This window comes from Aegilops tauschii, chromosome 7 (genome assembly GCF_002575655.3).
Source record: "Aegilops tauschii subsp. strangulata cultivar AL8/78 chromosome 7, Aet v6.0, whole genome shotgun sequence".
In the NCBI taxonomy this organism is placed as follows: Eukaryota; Viridiplantae; Streptophyta; class Magnoliopsida; order Poales; family Poaceae; genus Aegilops; species Aegilops tauschii.
The window spans coordinates 545,950,049-545,971,339 of NC_053041.3; the positions used below are offsets into that span (position 1 = coordinate 545,950,049).

At 42.1% G+C, this 21,291-nt stretch overlaps 1 protein-coding gene across 1 annotated transcript; it reads left to right on the plus strand.

Annotated features, from left to right (window-relative positions):
• Positions 1-15,289: 15,289 nt before the first annotated feature.
• Positions 15,290-17,069, plus strand: LOC141027368 (uncharacterized). The gene is made up of 5 exons (XM_073504374.1): positions 15,290-15,516; positions 15,623-15,689; positions 15,889-16,159; positions 16,403-16,617; positions 16,707-17,069. The coding sequence occupies exons 1-5, from the start codon at positions 15,290-15,292 to the stop codon at positions 17,067-17,069; spliced, it is 1,143 nt and encodes a 380-aa protein (XP_073360475.1).
• Positions 17,070-21,291: the final 4,222 nt, after the last annotated feature.

Below are 21,291 nucleotides of genomic sequence, written 5' to 3' on the forward strand. Positions count from 1 at the left end.
GGAAATTACTACAGATGACATCATATCCACCTTCCAACTATTTGAAGAGTCAAAGGAAAATGCTACAAAACATCTTGCCATGCATGGTACTCCAACATCAAAGATCAATCTTGCATTGAACGCCAAGCATGTATGTGAAGATGAGCAAAGTGAAGAAGATGATGATGATGATGATGAAGATGGTGATGAGGCTGAATCCGATGAGGGCCCTTCATATGAAGACATGGCTCTCTTTGTCAAGAAGTTTAGCACAGGAAAATTCAAAGGAAGATCCCAGAAGAAGAAAGTGAGAAAATGCTACAACTGTGAAGAAACCAACCACTTCTCCAATGAGTGCCCTTATGAGAAGAGAGAAGATAAACCAAGGTTTCCCAAGACCTTTCCCAAGAAGAAGTTGCCAAATCCTTTGAACTCCAAGCTCAAGAAGAGAGATGGGAAAGCAATGGTTGCTCAACAAGAATCCGATCCGGAGGATGTTAGTGGTGTTGCCGGAGTTGCTCAAGATTCTCAAAACACGTTAAGGCTAGTCAACAAGAGTGGTGATGTTGTCACCTACAACTACATGAAGGACTACAAGGGCAACGCTCACAAGTGCCTAATGGCAGAGGCCATGATAGAAGATGAAGAGGACCAAAGCTCTCCTGACAAGGTCAAGGTAACCCCACGATCAAACCCTCCTCTTTTCACTCCTCCTACACCTAGTGATGAGTATCTTGATGCGGAGGATAGTTATGAGGATGATGATATAGATGATCCTATGCTTGCTAAACTAAATAAGTTCATGTGCTCCCTCAAAGGAAAGAAGCTCACTATGTTTCGTATGCTTATGGAGATGGTGAGTAAGAACACCATCACCATTAAGGAACTCGAAACCCTCATTACCGAGGAAAAGGAAAAATATGAAATCCTTGAGCGGAAAGTCCAATATGAGGAATCACGAAATGATGAACTATGCTTGAAAATTGGTGCAAACATTGATGTATATACTAAATATCTTGGCTCCTTGAAAAAGGCTATTGACTCTTGCGAAGAGTTGATGAATGATTAAAGTAAGCTTGTGAAGTCTAATACTTCTCTCTCTAAGGATTGTGAGCTCCTATCCGTGTCCCTCAAGACTAAGGAAGAAGAGCTCACCCTTCTTAAAGAGTTTTGAGACGCTCAAGCTTACTTATCTTGAAACTCTAGCCAAGGCTTACTCTTCTCCTATTATCAATGTTGATGCATGTACTACTAACTCTAGTAGTGATCTAGCATCTATTCCTGAGGAGAATCACTTTCTCAATGCTCAAATTGAGAAAGGTCTCATGACATGTGCTCAAGGTCAAAAGAACCTTGATGAGGTATTGAGGCAACACAATGAGGTGTTTGCCAAAGAGGGGCTCGGGTTTGACCCAAGCGCAAGCAAGAAGAAGACGTCTTCTCAAAAGTGCACCACCCCTCTAAAAGAAACTTTTGTACGAGAAGGGCACAAGGAGAAAAGTAAGGTTGTTAGTGGGAAGGCCACAAGGGGCATGCCCATTCTCAACAAGCCAAAATAGTTCATGCCTCCATCCTATGTACTTCATAAGACTAAGGATGGAGAAGTTTATGCAAAGTTTGTTGGTCCTCGAAATGCATTTCGGTTTTATGCTATTTGGGTCCCTAAGACCCTTGTGACTAACTTGAGAGGTCCCATTGCAAAATGGGTGCCTCTAACAAAGTAATAATTGTGTGTAGGTTGACTTCTCTGGTGGAGTAAAATGGGTGATTGATAGTGGATGTACCAATCATATGACCGGAGATAGCAAATTGCTCTACGATTTCATGGAAGCTATTCAACCATTTATGAGCATTATGTTTGGTGGAGGATCAAAAGGACAGGTACTCGGGTTGGGCAAGGTGGCTATCACAAATGACATGTCTCTTGCAAATGTCATGCTTGTACAATCTCTTAAATACCATTTGCTTTCGGTTCGCCAATTGGCTTCTGTTGGTTATGATACACTCTTTGGACTAATGGATGTGGAAGTCTTTAAGAGAGATACTCTCGAAGTGGCCTTTGTTGGAGAGTTGGCTGGCAACCTTTACACGGTTGATTTCTAGAAAGAGAGCACATTCCATGCAACTTGTCTAATGGCCAAGGCCGACAAGGGGTGGCTATGGCATCGCCGGCTAGCCCATGTTGGCATGAGAAATCTTCAAGATCTCTTAAAGGGTAATCACATCCTTGGACTAACCAATGTCTCTTTTGAGAAAGATCGTGTGTGTAGTGCATGCATAGCCGAGAAGCAACATCAATCAAAGCACCCACCCAAGAATATTGTGTCTACTTCAAGGCCTCTGGAGCTCCTTCATGTGGACCTTTTTGGGCCTCCTTCATGGGATAGTCTTGGTGGGAAAAAGTATGGGCTTGTCATTGTTGATGATTACTCAAGATATACATGGGTTTTCTTCCTCAAGTCCAAGGACGAGACGAAGATCACTTTCATTGATTTTGCCAAGCAAGCACAACACAAGTTTGACAAAGAAATCTTGGCAATAAGAAGTGATAATGGCACTGAGTTCAAGAACTATAATTCCTGCTCGTCCTCGAGTAGGTAAATGATAAAAACAGAATTTTTGATGTGGAATGCTACCTAACATATTTATCAATGTAATCTTCTTTATTGTGGCAAGAATATTCAGATCCATAAGCTTCAGAACAAAAGTTTAATATTGACATGAAAACAATAATACTTCAAGCATACTAACAAAGCAATCATGTCTTCTCAAAATAACATGGCCAAAGCAAGCTATACCTACAAAATCATATAGTCTGGCTATGCTCTATCTTCATCACACAAAATATATAAATCATGCACAACACCGATGACAAGCCAAGCAATTGTTTCATACTTTTGATGTTCTCAAACATTTTCAACTTTCACGTAATACATGAGCGTGAGCCATGGACATAGCACTATAGGTGGAATAGAATGGTGGTTGTGGAGAAGACAAAAAGGAGAAGATAGTCTCACATCAACTAGGAGTATCAACGGGCTATGGAGATGCCCATCAATAGATATCAATGTGAGTGAGTAGGGATTGCCATGCAACGGATGCACTAGAGCTATAAGTATATGAAAGCTCAAAAAGAAACTAAGTGGGTGTGCATCCAACTCGCTTGCTCACGAATACCTAGGGCATTTTGAGGAAGCCCATCATTGGAATATACAAGCGAAGTTCTATAATGAAAGATTCCCACTAGTATATGAAAGTGAAAACATAGGAGACTCTTTATCATGAAGATCATGGTGCTACTTTGAAGCACAAGTGTGGTAAAAGGATAGTAGCATTGCCCCTTCTCTCTTTTTCTCTAATTTTTTTTGTTTTTTTGGCCTTCTCTTCTTCTTTTTTGGCCTCTTTTTTTCGTCCGGAGTCTCATCCCGACTTGTGGGGGAATCATAGTCTCCATCATCCTTTCCTCACTGGGACAATGCTCTAATAATGATGATCATCACACTTTTATTTACTTACAACTCATGAATTACAACTCGATACTTAGAACAAAATATAATTCTATATGAATGCCTCCGGCGGTGTACCGGGATGTGCAATGAATCAAGAGTGACATGTATGAAAGAATTATGAACGGTGGCTTTGCCACAAATACGATGTCAACTACATGATCATGCAAAGCAATGTGACAATGATGGAGCGTGTCATAATAAACAGAACGGTGGAAAGTTGCATGGCAATATATCTCGGAATAGCTATGGAAATGTCATAATAGGTAGGTATGGTGGCTGTTTTGAGGAAGGTATATGGTGTGTGTATGGTACCGGCGAAAGGTGCGCGGTATTAGAGAGGCTAGCAATGGTGGAAGGGTGAGAGTGCGTATAATCCATGGACTCAGAATTAGTCATAAAGAACTCACATATTTATTGCCAAAATCTATTAGTTATCGAAACGAAGTACTACGCGCATGCTCCTAGGGGGATAGATTGGTAGGAAAATACCATCGCTCGTCTCCGATCGCCACTCATAAGGAAGACAATCAATAAATAAATCATGCTCCGACTTCATCACATAACGGTTCACCATACGTGCATGCTACGGGAATCACAAACTTTAGAACAAGTATTTCTCAAATTCACAACTACTCAACTAACATGACTCTAATATCACCATCTTCATATCTCAAAACAATCATAAGGAATCAAACTTCTCATAGTATTCAATGCACTTTATATGAAAGTTTTTATTATATCCCTCTTGGATGCCCATCATATTAGGACTAAATTTATAACCAAAGCAAATTACCATGCTGTTATAAAGACTCTCGAAATAATATAAGTGAAGCACGAGAGTTCATCTATTTCTTCAAAATAAAACCACCGCCGTGCTCTAAAAGGATATAAGTGAAGCACTAGAGCAAATGACAAACTACTCCGAAAGATATAAGTGAAGATCAATGAGTAGTCGGATAATTATGTAACTATGTGAAGACTCTCTAACATTTAAGAATTACAGATCTTGGTATTTTATTCAAACAGCAAGCAAAACAAAAGAAAATAAAATGACACTCCAAGCAAAACACATATCATGTGGTGAATAAAAATATAGCTCCAAGTAAAGTTACCGATGAACGAAGATGAAAGAGGGGATGCCATCCGGGGCATCCCCAAGCTTAGGCTCTTGGTTGTCCTTGAATATTAACTTGGGGTGCCTTGGGCATCCCCAAGCTTAGGCTCTTGCCACTCCTTATTCCATAGTCTATCGAATCTTTACCCAAAACTTGAAAACTTCACAACACAAAACTTAATAGAAAACTCGTAAGCTCCGTTAGTATAAGAAAATAAATCACCACTTAGGTACTGTTGTGAACTCATTATAAATTCATATTTGTGTAATATCTAATGTATTCCAAATTCTCTATGGTTCATACCCTCCGATACTACTCATAGATTCATCAAAATAAGCAAACAACACATAGAAAACAGAATCTGTCAAAAACATAACAGTCTGTAGTAATCTGTGTCATTCGAATACTTCTGTAACTCCATAAATTCCAAAATAAATTGGTGGACCTGAGGAATTTGTCTAATAATCATCTTCAAAAAGAATCAATCTAAAATCACTCTCCAATAAAAAATGGCAGCTAATCTCGTGAGTGCAAAAGTTTCTGTTTTTTACAGCAAGATCGCAAAGACTTCACCCAAGTCTTACCAAAGGTTCTACTTGGCACAAACACTAATTAAAACATAAAACCACATCTAACCAGAGGCTAGATGAATAATTTATTACTAAACAGGAACAAAATTAAAATTGGGTTTCCTCCCAACAAGCGCTAACGTTTAACGCCCCTAGCTAGGCATGATGATTTCACTGATGCTCACATAAAAGATAAGAATTGAAACATAAAGAGAGAATCATGAAGAATATGACTAGCACATTTAAGTCTAAACCACTTCCTATGCATAGGTATTTTGTGAGCAAACAACTTATGGGAACAATAATCAACTAGCATAGGAAGGCAAAACAAGCATAACTTCAAAACTTTAAGCACATAGAGAGGAAACTTGATATTATTGCAATTCCTACAAGCATATATTCCTCCCTCATAATAATTTTCAGTAGCATCATGAATGAATTTAACAATATAACCAGCACCTAAAGCATTATTTTCATGATGCACAAGCATAGAATTTTTATTACTCTCCACATAAGCAAAAAAAATCATGAATAGTAGTGGGAGTAAACTCAACAAAATAACTATCATGTGAGGCATAATCCAATTGAAAATTAAAATCATGATGACAAGATTCATGGTTATCTTTATTCTTTATAGCATACGTGTCATCACAATAATCATCATAAATAGGAGGCATGCTTTCATCATAATAAATTTGCTCATCAAAACTTGGGGGACTAAACATATCATCTTCATCAAACATAGCGTCCCCAAGCTTGTGGCTTTGCATATCATTAGCATCATGATTATTCAAAGAATTCATACTAACAACATTGCAATCATGCTCGTCATTCAAAGATTTAGTGTCAAACATTTTAATGCATTCTTCTTCTAACACTTTGGCACAATTATCGGAATCCTTATTTTCACGAAAGACATTAAAAAGATGAAGCATATGAGGCAACCTTAATTCCATTTTTTGCAGTTTTATTTTATAGACTAAACTAGTGATAAAACAAGAAACTAAAATATTCGATTGCAAGATCTAAAGATATACCTTCAAGCACTCACCTCCCCAGCAACGGCGCCAGAAATGAGCTTAGTTCACGGGGTGTTAGTGCCGCTTACCTAGCCTCCCTGGCAACGGCGCCAGAAATTGCTTGATGTCTACTATGCAACCTTCTTCTTGTAGATGTTGTTGGGCCTCCAAGTGCAGAGGTTTGTAGGACAGTAGCAAATTTCCCTCAAGTGGATGACCTAAGGTTTATCAATCCGTGGGAGGCGTAGGATGAAGATGGTCTCTCTCAAACAACCCTGCAACTAAATAACAAAGAGTCTCTTGTGTCCCCAACACACCCAATACAATGGTAAATTGTATAGGTGCACTAGTTCGGCGAAGAGATGGTGATACAAGTGCAATATGGATATTTGTAATCTGAAAATATAAAAACAGCAAGGTAGCAAGCGATAAAAGTGAGCACAAACAGTATTGCAATGCTTCAAAACAAGGCCTAGGGTTCATACTTTCACTAGTGCAAGTTCTCTCAACAATAATAACATAATTGGATCATATAAGTATCCCTCAACATGCAACAAAGAGTCACTCCAAAGTCACTATAGCAGAGAACAAACGAAGAGATTATTTTAGGGTATGAAACCACCTCAAAGTTATTCTTTCTGATCGATCTATTCAAGAATCTGTAGTAAAATAACACGAAGCTATTCTTTCCATTCGATCTATCCTAGAGTTCGTACTAGAATAACACCTTAAGACACAAATCAACCAAAACCCTAATGTCACCTAGATACTCCAATGTCACCTCAAGTATCCGTGGGTATGATTATACGATATGCATCACACAATCTCAGATTCATCTATTCAAACCAACACAAAGAACTTCAAAGAGTTCCCCAAACTTTCTACTGGAGAGTCAAGACGAAAACGTGCGCCAACCCCTATGCATAAGTTCACAAGGTCACTAAACCCGCAAGTTGATCACCAAAACATACATCAAGTAGATCACGTGAATATCCCATTGTCACCACAGATAAGCACATGCAAGACATACATCAAGTGTTCTCAAATCCTTAAAGACTCAATCCGATAAGATAACTTCAAAGGGAAAACTCAATCCATTACAAGAAGGTAGAGGGGGAGAAACATCATAAGATCCAACTATAATAGCAAAGCTCGCGATACATCAAGATCGTGCCATATCAAGAACACGAGAGAGAGAGAGAGAGAGAGAGAGAGAGAGATCAAACACATAGCTACTGGTACATACCCTCAGCCCCGAGGGTGAACTACTCCCTCCTTGTCATGGAGAGCGTCGGGATGATGAAGTGTGCCACCGGTGAGTGATTCCCCCTCCGGCAGGGTGCCGGAACAGGGTCCCGATTGGTTATTCGTGGCTACAGAGGCTTGCGGCGGCGGAACTCCCGATCTAGGTTATGTTCTGGGGGTTTCTGTATATATAAGAGGTTTTGGCATCGAGAACAAGTCAGGGGGTCTCCGGGCTGTCCACGAGGCAGGGGGTGCGCCCAAGGGGGGTGAGCGCGCCTCCCACCCTCGTGGGCAGCCCGGGACTCTTCTGGCCCAACTCTTTTACTCCATGGCCTTCTTATGGTCCAAAAATAAGCTCCGTCAAGTTTCAGGTCAATTGGACTCCATTTGGTTTTCCTTTTCTGCAATACTCAAAAACAAGGAAAAAACAGAAACTGGCACTGGGCTCTAGGTTAATAGGTTAGTCCCAAAAATCATATAAAATAGCATATAAATGTATATAAAACATCCTACAAGGATAATATAATAGCATGAAACAATAAAAAATTATAGATAAGTTGGAGACGTATCAAACTACACCTTGGAAGAATTTCTTAGTGATGAAGGGATTGAACATCAATATTCAGCTGCATACACTCCCCAACAAAACGGTGTAGCAGAGAGAAAGAACCGCACACTTGTGGAGATGGCAAGGTCCATGTTGGATGAATACAAGTCGCCACATAGTTTTTGGGCCGAGGCTGTCAACACTGCATGCCATGCATCAAACCGGCTCTTTCTCCGCACTATATTGGAAAAGACTCCATATGAGCTCCTAACTGGGAACAAGCCGAATGTCAAGTACTTTCGTGTATTTGGGTGTAAATGTTTTATCCTCAACAAAAGAGAACAGTTAGGAAAATTTCAATCCAAAACCATTGAGGGCATATTTGTTGGCTATGGATCAAACTCTCACGCCTGTAGAGTCTACAACAAATCTAATGGATGTGTTATAGAAACTTGTGACGTGGTGTTTGGTGAATTTAATGGCTCCCATGGGGAACAAGTTGATCTAAGTGATGTAGGTGAAGAAGATTCCTCTCAAGATATTTTGACCATGGGTGTTGGTGCACTTCTTCCAATGGAACAAGAACCTCATGATGATGATGAAGAAGATGGAAGCTTCACGCATCATCAAACTACTTCAACACCCATACCACCACAAGCTCCTATTGCTCAACCAATGAAGTAGACCAAGTACAAGATGATGATCAAGTTCCTCTTCATGATAATCATCAAGAACAAGATCATCCTCAACGGCAAGAGCAAGAAAGTGCAATCATTGACGATGAACCTCAATAAATGCAAGATGAAGAAGAAGATCTTCCACCGCACATTAATGATCCATATGTTGAGGACGTGGATGATGGACAAGAAGTTGAACCTCGTGAAACTCTTACCTCCATCATGCCTCGAGTGGTCGGTCGTGTTGATGTTGACAAAATTCTCACCGGCATATCGGAAGGTAGAGTCACTCGTAAACATTTGACAAACTTTTGTGCTCACTTCTCGTTTGTGTCTAGTGTTGAGCCTCTCAAGGTACAAGAGGCATTGATGGACAACGATTGGCTCGTTGCTATACAAGAAGAGTTGAATAGTTTTGAACGCAACCAAGTGTGGTCATTAGTCAAGAGGCCAACTACCGAGCACAACGTCATTGGAATGAAATGGATTTTCAAGAACAAGCAAGATGAGAATGGTGTAATCATCCGTAACAAGGCAAGGTTAGTGGCACAAGGGTACTCACAAGTTGAAGGTTTGGACTTTGGTAAGACCTTTGCCCCCGTGCCCGTCTTGAATCCATTCGCATCTTACTTGCTTATGCTGCTTTCAATGGTTTTACATTACATCAAATGGATGTGAAGAGTGCTTTCCTTAACGGTCCTCTACAAGAAGAAGTATATGTATCACAACCCCCTCTGTTCGTTGATCCCGATCACAAAGACTATGTGTATAAACTTCATAAGGCTTTGTATGGCCTCAAACAAGCACCTCGTGCTTGGTATGATCATCTTAAGAAGTTTTTACTCGATGATGGTTTTGTGAGAGGGGTGATCGATCCCACTCTTTTTACTAACAGAGACAAGGGTGATTTGATCTTATGCCAAATCTATGTAGATGATATCATTTTTGGTTCTCCTAACATTCATTTGTGCAAGAAGTTTGCGGCTTCCATGACCAAGAATTTTGAAATGTCACTCAATACGGATTTGAAGTTCTTCCTCGGATTTCAAATTCAACAATTTAAAGAAGGAATTTTCTTGTCTCAAGCAAAATACCTCAAGGACATCCTAGAGAAGTTTGGCATGTCTGATGCTAGTCCATGTAAGACACCCATGCCAACCAAAATTGTACTCACTGAAGACACAAATGGTATTCCTTTCGACCCATCTATTTACCGCTCTATGATTGGTTCATTGCTTTATCTTTGTGCATCTAGACCAGACATCATGTTTAGTGTATGCATGTGTGCTAGATTTCAAGCTTTTCCTAGGGAAAGTCATCATAAGGCGGTTAAGCATATTCTTAGATACCTTGTTCACACTCCAAAGTTGGGTCTATGGTACCCCAAGGATGCTAAGTTTGATCTCATTGGGTACACGGATGCGGATTGGGCTGGAGACAAAGTGGATCATAAGTCCACCTCCGGCGCATGTCAGTTTCCTGGACGCTCCTTGGTAAGTTGGTCCTCGAAGAAGCAATATTGTGTTGCCCTCTCCACCGCAGAAGCTGAATACATTGCAACCGCCAGTTGTGCAACTCAATTACTATGGATGAGGCAAACTTTGAAGGATTATGGTGTCACCTATAGACATGTGCCTCTTATATGTGATAATGAAAGTGCCATCAATATTGCTGAGAACCCCAAAGATCATACCCGCACTAAGCACATTGATATTAGGTATCACTTCTTGAGAGATCATGTGGAGAAGGGTGATATTGACATTGCTCATGTTGGCACAGACATGCAAGTTGCAGATATTTTCACGAAGCCATTGGATGAAGCAAGGTTTTGTCAACTTAGGCGTGAACTTGGTATCTTGGAGCTTGACAACATTATGTGAAAACTAGTATCCGTGCATGCATTGTCATAATGTCTTGTCTCGATGTAGGCATATATTTAGGGGGAGACACTCAACTCATGAGTACTCTCACCCTATGAAATGCATAAAAAGAACAAACACTCTCAAAGCTACCATGTTATTCTAACTATGGAGCTTTCAATGATGGAGTAGTGATTATGCATCCAAAGTTCAAATTCTTGCGATGCCATGTCACGTATACTCAAACATGGGTTAGATCGGTGTGATCTATGTTTGGTGTTGTTGTTTCATTGGCATAGGATACTCACTACTTAACATTATACAAATTCTTCTTACTCCATACTGAAATCATTGTTGGTACCTTACACGTGGGTTAGATCATCATTGTCATCATCATCTCCTACCTTTATCATCATCTCCATTGTCTTTTATAGACAAATTTATGTGTGTCGGTCGTCCGGTACTGTCCGTACGTCCGTAAAAAGCCTTCTGGTTACCCCCTTCGGATGTCCGTAGAACTCCAATCGTTCGTAAAAAGTCTTCTGTTGCCCTCAGGCCGGTCGTCTAGTCTATCCGGAATTCCGTTAATTTTTCTGGCCCAGGCACCGGACGTCTGTAGAACTCCGGTCGTCCGTAAAAAGTCTTCTGTTGCCCTCAGGCCGGTCGTTCGGTCTATCCGGACTTCCGTTAATTTTTTCCCTGGTCCAGGCACCGGTCGTCCGTAGAATCCAGTCGTCCGGGATTTTCTCGGGCACATATATATAGCGCGGGGTGCGGTTCGGGTCAAATTACCCTAATCCTCGTTCGCTCCCCTCCTCTGTTCACCGCCGCCACCGCCCCTGTCTCGCGGCTCCTCGTTGCGGCTGCTCGCCGCCCGTGCCTCTCGCCGGCACCACACCGCTTGGGTCGCCCCAGTCCCCAGCGCGGCCCACTGCCTGATCTGTTTCGGTCGATGTTTTCCTCCGCGTTCTTCACTCCGAGGTAGCACCTATCTCTTCTCCCCTCATCCATCGTTTCTTCGATCTATGGTGGTGGGTTGTTGATTTGGGTCTCCCTCCTCCTCTAGGTCGGGATGGTGAAGGCCAAGCACTCTGCTCGCAAGGGGCCCCATCTGGGTCCTCTCGTCCATCCCATCGCGGTGATTCCGATGATTCCCAAAAACGGGCTCGTCCTCGGAAGCATGTTCCTCTACCTCGCTGCTCTCCCAGCGAAGACTTGTCGGAGGACTCTGACTATGAAGATGAGCTGGCTCGTATGAAGAGAGGAGAGCCTGTCCCTGTTCGCACCACTGCTCCCAAGCCCGGGACTCGGCGGCCCACCTTCAAGCCTCCTCAATCTCTGGTGCAACCTCACAGTGATGCTCATCATATCTCTCTTGAACCTCCTTTACCACACGGCCATCACGCTAAGCGGTTCAACGAGGTTCCCATTGCTTCCTATCTTAAGTTCCGTCGTGATGTTGATCAATTTACGGTTGCCCGTGACTCTAGGGACAATCGTTTTCGCACTAATGTCCAAGCTGACATTTTTACCACTATCATCATTCCTAAGGGTCTTTCTCTGCATCTGTGCATTGATTTAGAGCATATTATTACTCATCCAGAGAAATATTCCGGGGCTATTGATCTCATTGAGTCGTCCAATCTTGCTGCTCCATTTGCATTTCAACATGACTTTAACCAAACCGCCATTCATCAATTCTATGCCACATGCTTCTTCGGTCCAAATAACACTGTTACTTGGATTACCTCTGACACAAAGCTCACGGCTTACTATTCTCAATTTGTTGTTGTCCTTGGTTTTCCTGACACCGGGTTCAAAGCTCACAATGATGACCCTGAACATAGACCCAAGGGCACTGATGCATGTGCTGATCTTATCAAACCCGTAGCAGAACTGACTGATGAGGAGAAACATAAGGGTTTTAACCAAGTCTCCATTTGGTGCTCTCCTTTCTTCATTATCTATCAATGTGTCATTCGCACCATTTATCCTAAGATGGGTGGCAAGGGCTCTTGCAGTAGCTATTGCATCGATCGCATGCATCGCCTTTATGCATCCCTGAAAGGGAAGATCAATGTCCCTCATTTTCTATGGCATGAAATTCGCCTCGCTTCTCTCCAGCACAAGCGGGCCTTTCCTCATGCTCCCTTTCTTCAGGCATTCATTGAGAGTGTGGCTCCATTTCCTATTGTCCGCACTCATTTGCATGAGCGATGGGTCATTCCCGCACACATGGCAGATGATTATGTTCCCAAGGACTCTTGCTCTTTTGCTCATCCGCGCCGCACAGCTGCTAGCATTCCTCGTTCTGCTCCCTCTGGATCTGCACCATTTGGTCGCATTGCCCGGTTTCTTGGGAAGGCTCACTCTACCTTGATGAAGGCTGTCACCCTTAACTGCTCCCAAAATCATGATGTTGTCACTCGGCCGATCACCTCCAAGAATGCTCTGAAGGCTCCTCTGAGAGACTCCGGAGTTTTTGATGTGAGTGATGATGATCGTCTTCCCGATCCTCCATCTTTTGACTTTGGATTTCCTTCGGGTCCCGAGTGGTCTGATTTCTTTGACGAGGTTGGTGGCAGTGGTGCTCATGATGATGATGATGAGGCAGGGTTCTGATGATGATGATGTTGTTCTGTTTGCTCATCTTGGCCCCCCTTTTTAGTACTTGCTGCCAAGGGGGGGTAGCACTTAGCACTTATCCATTGAGTACTGTAATATGTGATATTAACTTGTATTGCACTATGATATGTATCGTACCATGAACCTTGTTATGACCGTTGTTACTTTAGGTTCTATGATGTGAGTGATGAATCTACTTATGAATCTATTTGAATGATATCATGTGCAACTTGTGATTTGAATGTGTTGGTATCACACTGAGGGGGAGGTCCTCTCATGCTTATTTGTCTTTGTGCACATTGTTAAGGGGAGCTCCGCAACAAATCCTCTCGATATTCAAAGTTTTTATTATTATTATTATTATTATTATTATTATTATTATTATTATTTTAAGAAGTGCATGTATGTTGTCATCAACTACCAAAAAGGGGGAGATTGAAAGTGCAATCATGCCCTTAATCTTATTTTGATGTTGATGACGACATGCATATATGGGACTAATCATGTTTATCAAGTATATCTCAGGATTATGTGTCAAAGGCCGTGTGTGGATCATGACTAGGGACAAATGCATATAACTCAAGATCGGAGATACAAGACAACAGCGTTGGCTTTGTTTACGGTTTGTTCTTGAGTATAGGGATCCCGCACTATTAACAGGGGATCGTTGGATCTAGTGAAAGATTTGCTCAAACACAACCAACTCCATTTTTCACCGGACGTCCGGTACTCTACGGACGTCCGATCCCTCTCAGATGTCCGGACGTCCGGCTCTCCACGGTCATCCGGTGTTTCTTCACAGAACGATATTCACGGATGTCCGTGCTTCTCTGGACGTCCGGTCGCCGGATGTCCGTTTTCTCCGGAGGTCCGACACTTTCTCAACAGAACATTTTTTACGAATATCCGGCCGTCTACGGATGTCTGGTCACCGGACGACCAAAACGTCTCGGACATCCGTTGGCTGTGTGCTGATTCGTGGCTTGTGATTCTCCAGCGTCCGGATGACCGATGTCTATCGGACGTCCGGACATATCTGTGCCACCGGACGTCCGGTCCTGTCCGGACGTCCGACGTATCCTGTGCACTTGAGTTGCTCAAACAGTTACTTTTCCACTACCACTATATATAGCCTTCTCCCCCCACGGGATAACCTTGACCATTCACTTTGAGCTTGCCAAGAACACTTTTCAGTCTCTCTCTCAATCCTCTACACCAAATCCTAGATCCCCAAGTGATTTGGGAACATTTGAGAGAAGTTCTCCAATCAAGTGATAGATCAACTCCTTCCCCTTCTTCTCACCAAAGGAATTTGTGATTTGAGCAAGTCTTGAGCTTTTCTCCATCGATCTTGTTACTCTTGGAGGTTGGAGACTCCTAGGCGGTAGGAGTCATTCGGAGAGGAATCAACCATTGTGATTACCCCTCGAAAAGTTTGTGAAGGTTTGGAGACCACCTCAAGGTCTACCACTAGTGGTTGGGAAACGCCTTCGTGGTGTTGTCTCAAAGGGAGAATAGGGTGAGCCTTCGTGGCGTTGGTGTGCCTTCGTGGTAACATCCACCTCTCTAACGGTGATTAGCTTTCCTCCAAGGAAGTGAACATCGGCATACATCCTCGTCTCTTGGAGTTGCGGTTATTCCTAACCCTAACTCTTTACTTGTGGTTACTTGTCATTTAATCCTCACTTATATCTATTGTGTTTGCTTATTCATTTAGTTGTGTTACTTGACTATCTTGCTTAGCTCCTAGCATCTCACTTGCAACTGTTAGGCTCAATTTCATATTCCGCATTATTGCCTAAAATTGCTAAGTAACAATTAAAAATTTGTAATTGTACCTATTCACCCCCCTCTAGGTCCATCTCGATCCTTTCAGAGGGATATAAGACTAATGATGACTCTGAGGGTGCATATGACAGTGACAACAACCCTTTCTGCATGAAGAAGTACATGATTGCTAAAGACACAAAGACAATAGAGGGAAAGAGGATAGCAGAGAAAGAACTAGAAGAGGATGAAGATTCAGATGAAGATACAAATGAAGATTCAGAAATGGAACAACTACATTATGAGGGTGACACTAAGGTTGAGGAGTTGTTTGAGATTGAGGAGGATGAGGAGGAAGATTCATAGAAGGAACCACCCATGAAAGAACCTTCCAGAAAGAGGCAAAAGCTGCCAGTTAGGAGAGGCCCCACCACTAGGTCACATTCTAATGTGTTAGGGGACTTGAAACCTGATTTCAGACCATCATCAGATGAAGAAGATACTGGGTTGCTATTGGACAGTAAAGATGATGGATATGAGCCACTAGCATTTGTCCTACTAAAAGGAAGGAAGAGCAGGGCCATGAAAAGGCCAGCAAGGATATGGTATAATGACTAACTGGAGCAACCACATCAGCAGTTATGTATGCACATGTGTTTTAAAAAACAGTAGCAATTCAGAGATGCTCTGTTGAGCTTGCACATTACACAGGCCAGAAATTTTAGGTATCATAGAAACTCAGACAAAAGGATCATTGTTTGCTGCCAACAAGAGCATTGTCAGTTCTTCATAGTTGCAGCAGTTATCAAAGGGGAGAAGACATTTGTAATAAAAAGATGAGGTTGCAGGACACTTGCCCTAGCAGTACAGATACATCAAGGGTTAGTGCAAAGTGGCTTGCACAGACATATGAGCCATTGTTCAGGTCTAATCCAAACACAAGTATAATGACTCTGATTGACAATTGCAATGAGAAGTATGGTGTTGATGTGCCCAGGCACATGGCCTACAGGGCCAAAACCCTTGCTGTAGAGGCTGTTCTAGGAGAGCACAAGAAACAGTATCCCAGGCTGAGGGACTATGCTCAAACCATCATGGATACAAACCCTGGGAGTAGAGTTATAGTTACAACTGTAAATCCAAAACCTACTACAAAAATACCACATCCAAGACCAAGGTTTCATGCTATGTTCTTCGACGCCAATGGAGCAAGGGAGGGCTTTCTCAATGGATGCAAACCATTCATTGGTTAGTGACATGTTTATATGATTTATTTAGTAGGTTCCGTTAATGTACATGGCACATTTGCTTGTAGGTGACATACATGTTCATATGCCTTATTTACTAGTTTGTTTAATAGTGTTATATAGTGTATAAACTTGCTCCTTGCTTTTAGATGAAATATTCGAGGCATTCAACAAGTACTGGAGCTCCTTGTTATATAGTGAGTAGATTAGTAGTTACTAAATTTGGTCTTTTCATATAAAATAGGTGTTGATGGCTGCTTTATTAAGCTCACCACTGGAGCTCAAATACTTGTTGCCACTGGCAGAGATGGCAACAACAACATTTTCCCACTGGCATTTGGTATCGTGCGACAAGAGGATGCAACAAACTGGTGTTGGTTTCTGCACCAACTGAAGATATGTCTAGGAGGAGAAGTTGGACAATTTGGTTCTTATATTATCATGTTTGATAGACAGAAGGTATGCATGCATCCTCTTGTTTATCTTTATGCAAAGTTGGTCCTTATACTATAATGTCGGTAGTTTAGTATGATATGATATGTCAACAGGGGCTACTAAATGCAATTAATCAAGTATTTCCAAACTGCCACCAAAGATTTTGCCTTAGACACATGTATGGAAACTTCCAGAATGCTGGGTTTAGGGGTGAAGATCTTAAGAAATGCATGGATAATGCTAGCTATGCTTATAACCAACACAAGTTTATCATTGTAATGAATGATCTGAAAAATGAGAGTGATGAAGCTTGGAAGTGGCTGAGTGGAATACCTGCAAGATATTGGGCTATGCATGCTTTTGACACTAACTGTAAGACAGACTTGGTTGTTAACAACCTATCTGAGGTGTTCAACAAGTACATCCTTGATTATAGGACAAAACCTATTAGGACTATGGTTGATGGTATTAAGTAGTAGATGGTGAGGTGGCATAGGAATAGAGAGAGTGGAAAGGAAGCTCTATGGGAGATCACACCCCATTATGCTGAGAAGCTAGAGGTGGAAAAGGAAAGGGTCAGATTCTGCAAACCCATTCAAGCTGGTGTTAATCTATGGCAAGTAACCAATGGGCAGCAAACACATGTTTTCAACTTGGAACTTCATACATGTGGTTGTAGACAGTGGAACCTGGGTGGCACACCATGCAACCATGCAATATCAGCAATTAACAAGGCAAAAAGGTTTCCAGAGGACTATGTGTGCAAATTCTTCAAAAAACCTTTTTACCGAGCAGCATACGAACCAATGATATATCATATTCCTGGTGAACATGATTGGACAAAGACAACTGGACCAGACATAGAGCCACATAAATTTCATGTGAAGAAGGGAAGAAAGAAACAGAATAGGATAAAGGGCATATTTGAGGTTCCAAAGTCAAAGGAGAGTTCAAGAATGGCCACTAAAACATGCAGCAACTCTAGGCTCCAAGGCCATAGGTACACCAGTTGCACCAAACAATTGAAACCAGAGTTGGCTTTGATGAAAAATAAGCATGTGGTAATCCCCTTGTTAACTAGTACAATGTTTTGTATTTTCTGTATGTTTCCTTCCTCATAGAGCCACCAGCTTGTTAACTAGCATCATGTTTCCTTCATTTTTGCAAGGCATCAGCAAGATCAAGGAATGCTGATGAAGGTACTGCACCTGCAAGATCACAGGCTGCTCCTGCTAGATCACAACATCCATTTGCAAGACATGCCGCTGAAAGGTATTCAAGGCCTTTCTCTACACCAAGATCTGCTGCTGGAGCTTCTACTTCTGCTGGCCCAACAAGTCATTCTGGATGGATGGCCTTTTTTACTGCAAGTGGAAATACCTGAGTGTCATGAGTCATGTTTCTAAACTATGTCAGTGATGCCCAGGAGATGAGGGGGCAAGTTACGTATGTTTCAAAACAATTTTTATTTTGGGTTGACATGTTTTCTGTTAGAGTACTCGTTTTGTTATGAACTATGCTTCTCCCCTCCTGGTGTGTAATACATTTGCTATGAGCAATGCTTTCTGTTATGAGAAAATGCTCTCAGAAAAGTGTTAGGTTTAGGGGTTCTCGACATCGGTGGACCCAAAAAAGCCAAAGTGTTAGGTTTAGGCGTTCTTGACATCAACGGAACCCTAAAAAGCCAAAGTGTTAGGTTTAGGGGTTCTCGACATCGACGAAACCCAAAAAAGCCAATGTGTTAGGTTTAGGGGTTCTCGACATCGACGGAACCCCAAAAAGCCAAAGTGTTAGGTTTTGGGGTTCTTGACATCGACGGAACCCTAAAAAGCCAAAGTGTTAGGTTTAGGCTTGTCAGCATCGATGGAACCCTAAAAAGCCAAAGTGTTAGGTTTAGGGGTTCTCGACATCGATGGAACCCAAAAAAGCCAAGTGTTAGGGTTTAGGGTTGTCGGCATCGATGGAACCCAAAAAAGCCAAAGTGTTAGGTTTAGGGGTTCTCAACATCGAGGGAGCCCAAAAAAGCCAAAGTGTTCAAATTTACTAGGTAATAACAGTACTTCACAAAAGGTTTCAACATAGATCATATAACTACATCCATCTATGAAAGACACAAAGATGATAAAACTTCATAACTTCACCAATCTATGAAGCATCTATGAAAGCAAGATAATGCATCTTAGATAACTTCAACCATCTAACATAACATACTGGAGTTCAACATAGTTCACAACTTAAAGCAACATACTTAATAGATTCTTACAGAACCATAATTCCAACTAAAAGATCCATACAGAAACTCATACAGAACAGATCCATTGTTCAAATTTACTAGGTAATAATAGTACTTCACAAAAGGTCAGCTAAGCAGCCTCTTCATCTTGTTCATTCATCCAAGATGGCCTAGATCCCCTTCATCTTGTTCATTCATCCAAGATGGCCTGGATCCCCTTCACCTTCTGCTTGTTCTTCTCCTCTGCTTTCAACAGAATAGCAATCTGAAGCTTGAGCTGAGCCCTATCTTTAGTGAGCTTGTCATGTCCCTTTTTCAGATCACCCATGTGATCCTTCAGCTGGAGATTCTCTTGGGTGAGCTTATCATGTCCCTTCTTCAGATCACCAATGTGATCCTTCAGCTGGAGATTCTCTTGGGTGAGCTTTTCCTAAGACTTAGTGAGTTCATCAACTTGCTTCAGCTTGAGATTATCTTGGGTGAGCTTTTCCTAAGACTTAGTGAGTTCATCAACTTGGAACTGCAAGTTCCTCATGGCTGCACTAAGCACTTCCTTCTCTTTCAAATGGTTGAACTTCAGGTTCCTGATGACAGTGCCTTGAGCTTTTGTCAGGTTCATAAGGACTGCATACTTCTCTTGCAGCTTGAAGATCTCTGCCTCTTTCTTCTCCATCTCTGTCTTCATATCTGAGACAACTGAGTTGGTCACCTCAGCTCTCCTCTCCTCTGCACTCTCCATCTTAGACTACAAATATCTAAAATCCAACACCCTATCCTCTTGGGCATTGAAAAGTTGATGACCATCTTCAACTAATTTGTCATAGTTGGCCTCCAGTTATTTTTTTCTTCTATCAAATGGTGAATAGTGAGTGAACTCTCCAGGTTATCCTTCCTCCTATCACTCCTGTTGTCTTGATACATTTCCCATAGCTTCAACAATGCATTCTGCATTGTAGGAGGCCACTCTGGGTCAACCCATTGAACAAAACCACAGTTCTGACCTTCCCACAATATATTCAACACTTATATTTGTTAAAGAATATGATTGTACAGAACATCACACCTACACTAAATATTATAATTAAAGAATATGATTTTAAGTAAAGAACTAAAGAAAAACGAAACTATCTAACTGAATTTCAATCAAATACTACAATTAACAATGACCTAAAGAACAACACAACATGTGCACTACAACCCAATCTCATAGCCAATTTAGATAATTATTACAAAAAGTACAACAGCTATAAAGCACTAAACAATCACATAGATGTCCTATTAAACAATGATGTGCACTAAAAACTAAGCTCCTGGCCACATATAAAATTAACACATGCCTACTCCAATGATCAGCATTAGTGCATCAGTACTACTAATTCGCTAAAGAATGACAATCACAAGAACAAAATCTTACTTGAACCAAATTACTACCATTTTTAATACTATGGGGCTACTACCAACTCATTTTAATACAAAGAACATAGAAAGTGCAGAATCTTACTTTCAGAGCACAGACTAAGAACCTCCTGCCCGTCTCAAATCACTCAAAGGCTACACGCCTCTCAGATGGCAGCCCATGGTGCTCGCAGGGAACAATGGTTCCAGTCTCAATGCCCATGTAGTCTTCGTCTTCAATGCTGGCAGGGATCTACATGAGTAAAATGAATCAAATACCCAAAGCAGAAACTCTAACCCAAACCCTGGCTCCACCACTCACCCGGTACAACATGTCGTCGTCATCGGAGGAGTTCATGTACTGCAGGAAGGAGTATTCGTCGCTACTCTCATCCTCGTGCACCATGGCTCGGTGGCGGCGGGGGGCTGCGCGGCGGTCGGCGGCGAATCGGAGGGTGAGAGCTCGAGCGGGGCGGGGGCTAGGGTTCGAGGGGAGTTATGTTCGACCCAGGCGTATAGACCGACCGAGCCAGGCCGGTCCTAGTCAGTCGAGCAGCGCGCCGGTTCGCCAGCTTGTCACCTGACAGGTGGGGCCGGGAGGTCAAATACAACGTCAATACAGCGTTATACGACGCTTAGCCCGTTTTGCAACGATTAGCCTCAAACTTGGTACTGACTTGCAAAAAATCTGAATAGTGATACTGATCCATTACAATTGCCCCAGGCATGGTACTTTCTTGCAGTTAACTCAGTAGGCCCCTGGAGGGGGGTGAGGGTGCGCACTGCTGCATGTGTGGGGAACCAACAGGAGATGCAAGATCCACGGTAGATCTGCAGTGCTGCGACCACGAGCATGGGGAGCTACGACTAGTGTCGACAAGGCGAGTGAGCACCGTCGAGGGCGTGGCGGTGAGCAGCATGTGGGCGAGGGGCGACGCGCCTGAGCCGGGGCATTGGTTTTTTGTTCCCTTTTTCTATGCTTGTTGTTTTTTGTTGGGGAACATAGCAATAATTCAAAATTTTCCTACGTGTCACCAAGATCAATCTAGGAGATGCTAGCAACGAGAGAG